This window comes from Orycteropus afer, unplaced genomic scaffold, assembly GCF_000298275.1.
Source record: "Orycteropus afer afer isolate SDZICR_OR568_19922 unplaced genomic scaffold, OryAfe1.0 scaffold00175, whole genome shotgun sequence".
Classification (NCBI taxonomy): Eukaryota; Metazoa; Chordata; class Mammalia; order Tubulidentata; family Orycteropodidae; genus Orycteropus; species Orycteropus afer.
The window spans coordinates 1,830,410-1,837,912 of record NW_006921762.1 but is presented as its reverse complement, the minus strand read 5'-3'; the positions used below and the strand labels follow the sequence as shown (position 1 = coordinate 1,837,912).

The window sequence follows — 7,503 nt, the reverse complement described above, 5'->3', positions numbered from 1 at the left end:
TTAATTTGTGGGAATAAAAAGAATCTATTTTCTGCAAACATTTTGCATCCCATGAGATGGAAAAAGACACTGGAATTCAAGAACAGCATAAGCATGTACAGGGCAGAAATGACACAGTCCAGGTATTTTCCATTTAACAAGTCAACCAGTGGAACTAATAACCACTAAAGGGAAAGGGTCAATTAAAAATCCTTACCCTGTTAACACACTCAAAGTGCATGGAAGCACCTTCTAGAAAGGCCAGGCTTCAGAAGCAGGTCAGCTTCCAGAGCAGCAAACACGAGCCAGAGTAGTGTCTTCAAGAGGAAATGTCCCTGGGCTTGTCCATGAGACCCACAGAACTACACTTGTCATTATCAAATGACAAGAGAGGCAGGTCACCAGCTGAGGGGTAATGGCATTCTTTTTCCTCATTTTCTCCATCTGCAAAATGAAAGTTTGAACTAAATTATTAAAAAGTCCATTTTCTTGCCTTTTAATGATTAAGATTATTCTTTTCATAATATCTGTGATGCATACCTTTCTATTGTGAGTATAAAACAAAGGATTACTTACTTATTATGATTTCACAGGCTGTCATGCACATCACAGTACAGCAGGCCAAGGTATTTACTTGTCGATAATTTTTTCCGAACTCCCCCCGCCCCGAGACTATGCTATGAAATAGCAGTTTTGCTTCTCTTACAATCTTTCTCACTTTTTACTACTTTTCAAACAGAGTGCTCCATTTGGAATGGTCCAGCCCCTAAAACTTTCCTTCCCCAACTCTCCCATGTTCTAAGACGAAATCCTGCAACATCCAGGACTCCTGTCCCACACGAACTGCCCAGCACACATACCCAGTGGGTGAGCAATACTGGTGGCTGCCATTTGAGTACCTACTGGTTGCTAGCTACTATGGGACTTCATAGACTTTATTTCTGATTCTTAAGAAAGCATTGCAAGCATTATTAGCTTATTTTACAGATGAGAAAACAGAAGCCTACAGCGTTTAGGAAACTCAGGATGAACTAGTTAGTGAATAGCTTAGCTAGCATTTGAACTCTAAAAGACAGCAGGAAGAGGGGTTGATTGCTATGAGCATATATATTCTCTACAAATTGTGCCTTTTGACTAATTTAATTGCCACAATGAAAAGACAATAGAGGAGACCTGTGAAAGCAAGACCGTGAACTGTATAGGTGCTGTTAGCCAACTCAAAAACCAAACTCACTGCCATCGAGTTGATTCCGACTCATAGAGACCCACATCGGGTTTCCAAGGTGGTAAATCTTTACGGAAGTAGATTGTCCAGTCTTCCTTCTGCGGAGTGGCTGGTGGGTTGGAACCACAAGCCTTCTGGTTAGCAGTCAAATGCCTTAGGCACTATGCCACCAGCGCTCCTTGCTGTAGCCCAGAGGCAACCATTTTCCATGAATTCACTTTCAAACCAGTGTCATAGGCCCTGTCCCTTATATTTGACCTCCAGCTCATAGCTCCATAGACTTTAGACCATGACTGTGCCATTTTCCACTATGCCAGCTAGATTACTCAAAGTGAACATTGTGAATGGAGAAACCTGTTCCTAATGCCTGTGGATATGTGCTTCTGTGTGTTACAGAATAGACTGAAGACAACCACTCCCTACCTAGCCCTGTGGTCAATCTTGTTACAAAGTGAAACAGACTGTTCTGATGTGAATTGAGCTCCTAATTAATCTCTTCTGTTTATCTAGATTTTAAAAATTAGATCTCTTTGAAATGGGGCTCATGTTTATCCTAATTTACCCATGCAAGCAAAAGTGAGGCTCAGCTACTACAGTTATAGGCCTTGTCTTAAATCTCTTTCACCTTCAATGACTCCAAGAAAGGTCCCACCAGGGCCATTAGTGTCCAGCAGTAGGGAAGTTGCAACTGCAGGAGGAAGTTGGGACCAGGTGGGGAGAGCATGTCTTGTATTGAGGCTACAGCTGTAGCTCATGTGTGGTTTGGCCAGCTCCTGTAAGGCTTTGTTGCATGGAAAAACTTTTTAATGACCCCCACATCCCATCATGGCAGTAGCTGGACTCTTTAAGCCATGTGACTATCATGGTGGTCCTGTCTCTGACAGCTTCCTCCTGCTTCTGTATCTTAGCATCTGAGTGTCATCCTGATAATTGTCAAAGAAAGAGGAACTGAAGAGCCTCCTTTCAGCTTAAGTTATGGTTGTTGTTAGGAATGAAGAGGAAAAACAGTGAGAGGGAGGGAGCAGAGAGTCATGGATTCTAGGATGAACCTGCCTTTAACTGGCTCTGTGAGCTTAAAAGGAGTTCTGGTGTCTCAGTGCCTAAGGGATTTGACTGCTAATCAGAAGATTGGTGGTGTAAACCCACCAGCCACTCTATGGAAGGAGGATGGGGCAATCTACTTCTGTAAAGATTTGTTGTTATGTGCTGTTGAGTCGGACCCGACTCATAGCGACCCCTCCTTGGGTTGCTGAGGCGGTATCACTATGGAAGTAGATTGCTCCATCGTCCTTCTGGTTAGCAGTCAAGTGCCTTAGGCACTATGCTACCAGAGCTCCCCTGTAAAGATTTACTGCCTTTGAAACCCAACGGGGGTTGCTATGAGTTGGAATCAGTGGGGTTTTTGGTTTGGTGAACTTGAAAAAGTCATATCTCCTCTCTGGGCTTGAACTCTTTGGTCTCTTGTAGCCCTGGCATGATATGATTCTACTTTTCCTTTCTATTTTTCATAGCCAAAATGCCTTTTCCTGGTTCTTCTTCATTCCTTCAATGCTCTGGGACTATCTGGGGAGACAAAAAGCTTCAAGGCTGGTTAGTGCTTCCTTTATCTACACACGTGGATGTGGTGGACCTCTTAGCACATATAGGCAGCCTCTTGCTCAGTGCCAGCTCTACAAAGCCATGGACTGTGTTTAAGTCCTGGCAACTACAGGAGCATGCACTCATCTGGGGCAGGGAGAAGGGTGAGAGACACTGCTGTGACTTCTACTTATTGAAATGATGGTTTCTTTGGGAAGGATGAGAAGGAACTTCAAGAGGCAGGACTGCTGAGGTGTTCTTGCTCTCTTCTCCTGCCTTCACATTTCCATTCCCAATGTCCTTATTCCCAATTCATTATTAGTTTCCCCAGATTAAGATACTGCCCTTGTAGACTCATCATGTTGCTGTTAAGTGTTATTGACCTTGCAGAGAAAAAGACAACAGTATGGGGAAGGACTTTTCTCTATTGTATGTGCTTTCTTCTAAGCATCCTCTAAGAATATGCTCAAGCTTCCAGAGGCCATGGACATGGCTTTGTTGGTCTATGAGTCCCGATTGCAGCACCTGCTCATTCCATGGGGCTCACTCTGTCAGTAAGGTACAACCAGGCCCTATCTCCCAGAGGTCTACAATCCAACAACATTTTTCCTCTTTGATTGCCTTTCCAAGTTCCAATCTAGGGCTGTTGCTGGATTTCAGATTGCATTTACCTTTCAGACCACTTTAATTATAATTTTTATAATTAAATTTTTTTGTTGTTGCTCCATAAAAGAAAAATGAATAATGGTACTTATAGCTGCTTAGGGTATAATGGTATAAAGTAGGATAGATAGGCCAAGGAAACCATGGTGGACAAGGACCAGAGCAGCACTGTACTGACAGACCTGAAGCCAGGAGAGGCATACAAAGTTCACGTTTGGGCTGAGAGGGGCAACCAGGAGAGAAAGAAGGCAACACTGAGGCCCTCACAGGTAATGGATGAATCAGAGCAAAATCAAGTTTCCTCATGGCCAGGAGAAGGTTGATATTGAATCAAGAAAAAAATGAAAATGTACAGTCTTGGATAGATAGAAATGGGTCTACATCTTGGCTCTACCCTTAATAAGCCCCAAACCAAACTTTTGGTCCTATGGCTCTCCTCACTCCCTACTGCAAACCCTTTCCTCCATTAGACCTCCACATCTCTGTAAATGGTCAATCCATTCTTCAAATTCTTTAGGCCCCAAACCCACAAGTCCTTATATCTGGCATTCATTCTAGCAGCACTTTTTTTTTTCCTTACAGCATTTAAGGTTCCTCCATGCCTCTTTGTAGCTTGCTAGCTCATTTCTTTCTATTGCTGAATTATATTCCATTGTGTGGATGTACCACAATTTGTTTATCCCTTGGCCTATTGAAAGATATCTTGGTTGCTTCCAATTTTTCGCAGTTATGAAACTGAACTTCTATAGATGTTCATGTGTAGTCTAATTTTTTTTCTCATATATTTTTTATGAAGAAATTGATGGTCCAACCAATGTGGTCACAGATCGAGTGACAGAAGACACAGCAGCAGTCTCCTGGAACCCTGTGCAGGCTGTCATAGACAAGTATGTGGTGCGCTACACCTCCACTGATGGGGAGGCGAAGGAAACCATGGTGGACAAGGACCAGAGCAGCACTGTACTGACAGACCTGAAGCCGGGAGAGGCATACAAAGTTCACGTTTGGGCTGAGAGGGGCAACCAGGAGAGCAAGAAAGGCAACACTGAGGCCCTCACAGGTAATGGATGAATCAGAGCAAAATCAGGTTTCCTCATGGCCGGGAGAAGGTTGATATTGAATCAACAACTATTAATTTGCCTGGGTAGGAGAGATGGTTGCAAAAGCAATTTCCAATTTCATAATTATGAACTTCTCCTTTTTGACCTCCAACAAAAGAGACCAAGCCTTTTTATTCATTATGGAGGGTCATACTTACTTGGGTTGGAATTCCATGTGCAACTCCCTCAGAGTAGAGTCATACTTTTTAATTTTCATTTTTGGACATGAAAACTCAAAACATTTGGCTGACAGTGAATTTGAATGCTTATCTCAAGTTTGCAGCAGCTGTACAGGCACTTGGCATAATTTCTGGGGCTCTTTCAGACCATGGAAATGGTTTGTATCCTGAGTCAACATTAACCAAATGTACCAAGTCTGCCATCAAACCTTCAGAGATTATAAGGGTCCCCATGCTTCACCCCATTGCTCTGCTCAGCTTGAGCCTGCAGGCATCCTGAGACTGTGCTGAAGGATAGCTCAGCCATTTTTTCTGCCTTTGGCCCTGTCCCTTAATTCAGAGCAGCCTGATCCTGAAGCCCTCTTAAAGTTCCAGACACTTGACAGGAAATCACTGGAAAAGAATTCCCTTATTTGGTTCTGTTCTGGACAGTCACAGAGAACAGAGACTCTCAGAGAAGCAGTTAGATAAGTTGTTAGGACTATGGTTTAATCCCATTTCTACCGTGCTGGCTGAGTGGCTTTGGGTAAGCTACTTTACCTTTGTTCCTCAATTTCTTATCTGTAAAATGGAATATCTAAGAGTGTCTATTCATAGGGTTATTGTGAAGATTGCGTGAGTTAATTTGTGTAAAGTAACTGACACACAATGAGTGGTATATAAGTGGTGAAACAAACAAAACCCCAAAACAAAGCCACCCATTGCTGCTGAGTCTATTTCAACTCATAGCACCCCTATAGGATAGAGTAGAACTGCCCCATAGAGTGTCCAAGGTTGTAATCTTTACAGAAGCCGACTACCACATCTTTCTCCTGTGGAGCAGTAGGTGGGTTCACACCACCGAGCACTTTACTGCTGCAACAATAGCAATGATTATTTATTAGAATATTGTTCAGCATTTGGCTCTTGATATATTTTGTGGTGCATAGTCTCCTAGATGCAAATGGGTCTTAGAGCTGACTTCTCCTCTGGGGAAGGGGAAAAGAAAAAATCAGTAAGAATGGTGAGACCTAGATATGTTCAAAATTAGGGTCAATAAGCTTCCTGTAAAGGGAGAAATAGTAAGTATTTTTGTCTTTGTGGGCCATAAGTTCTGCTGCAACTACTCTGCCAATGAAGCATATAATAGCCATAGGCATTATGTAAATTCACAGGATGTGACTGTGGTCCAATAAAACTTTATTAAACAACAGCAGGCAGTGGGTGAGATTTGGCCCATGGGCCATCGATTGCCAACTCCTAGTATAAATTGCATATGGCTTTCTGTTTAATAGGATTAGAGTGTTGCAAAGAGAAAGAGCAAAACGATCTGTTTCTTTAAGAGAGAGGAACTTGGAATGGAGAAGAATCTTCTCCTCTATCAAGCAGAGGTGATTTAAGACCCCCATCATATGAGGAGTCACTGGGTAGTGGTATTGCTGGGGGTGTCAGACACTGAGCTGAGTTCTGGGGGTATAAAAATGAAGGACATAGTATTTGCTCATTTGAAGTTCACGCCCTCTGGGTAGAGATGATAAGTAAAAAGAAAAAGTACAGTGAGTTATTTCTAAGGTGGAAATGTCCCTGGTGCTGTGGAATTCTGAAAAGGGTACTTACCTCAGAGTGGAATGGAAAAGGGGTTGCAGTAGAACATTTGGAGGAGGTGACACCTGACCAGAGCATCAGAGGATAGGTTGGAGTCAGCAGTGGGAGCAGCATATGCTGAAATGTGAGAATATAACAGGTTGGGGGATGTTAAGTGGTTTTTATGGGAATGGGTAGTGGAGTGGTGGAGTAGTGAAAGATGAGGCTGGAGCATTAAAGGCATCTGTTGTAGTTACGTAGTGCTGCTGTAACATGAATACCACAAATGGGTACCTTTAATGAACAGAAATGTATTTTCTCACAGTTCTGGAGGCTAAAAGTCCAAATCAGCATCTTAGCTATATTGATTCCTTCTCTCTCTTACTTTCTGGCATCTGCCAGCAATTGTTGGCATTTCTTTTCTTGTAGGGGGTCCTCATGTGGCATTTGTCTTCTCCATGTGTCCCTGTGTCTCTTCTGCTCTTTTGATAACTCAGAGTTACTAGGTTTAGAACCCACCCTACAGTGGTATGACCTCATGAGATAATAGAAGATAAACCCAAACAAGATCACATCCCACAGTTTAGGGGCTACAACTTTAATACCTATTTTGGGGGATACAATTTAACCCATAACACCAACAGAGTCTCAGAGTAAATTGTTTTGTCCTGGTATGTCAGATGTCCGTGATGGTTTCTGAACAGGTGTGCCCTTAAAGTAAGTTAACCACACCTAGCTGTGCAATGCATTCCACTGAAATAGGGCAACCATGAGGCCATGCTTGGCAAGGGACAGTGGGTAGGTTTGAAATGCAATTGCAATAACAAAAGGCTCAGTCTTTTGTAAAGGAGGTTTTTGAAATAGGATATTAAGGCATCCTAATCATAACAAAAGGAGCTCTAAGGCACTTGACAGCTAACCTTCTTCCATAGTAGTGATACTGCCTTGGAAACCCAAGGAGGGGTCACTATGAGTTGGTTCGACTTGATGGCACATAACAACAACAACAACAACAATCATAACAATGGAGCTCTGGTGGCATAGTGCCTAAGGCATTTGACTGCTAACCAGAAGACTGGAGGTTCAAACCCACCAGCCACTCCATAGATGAAAGACTGAGCAGTCTACTTCCGTAGTGATACTGCCTTGGAAACCCAAAGAGGGGTCGCTATGAGTCAGGTCCAATTCCATGGCAGTGGTTTTTTTTTTTTTTTTT

At 42.8% G+C, this 7,503-nt stretch overlaps 1 protein-coding gene across 1 annotated transcript in view; it reads left to right on the top strand.

Moving 5' to 3' along the window:
- TNN (tenascin N) overlaps positions 1 to 7,503 on the top strand; it is an 83,365-nt gene that overhangs the window by 18,236 nt on the left and 57,626 nt on the right. Inside the window, exon 6 of the mRNA XM_042781814.1 lies at positions 4,242 to 4,505. Within this exon, the coding sequence (XP_042637748.1) occupies positions 4,242 to 4,505 (264 nt within the window). The remainder of the gene's footprint in view (positions 1 to 4,241; positions 4,506 to 7,503) is intronic.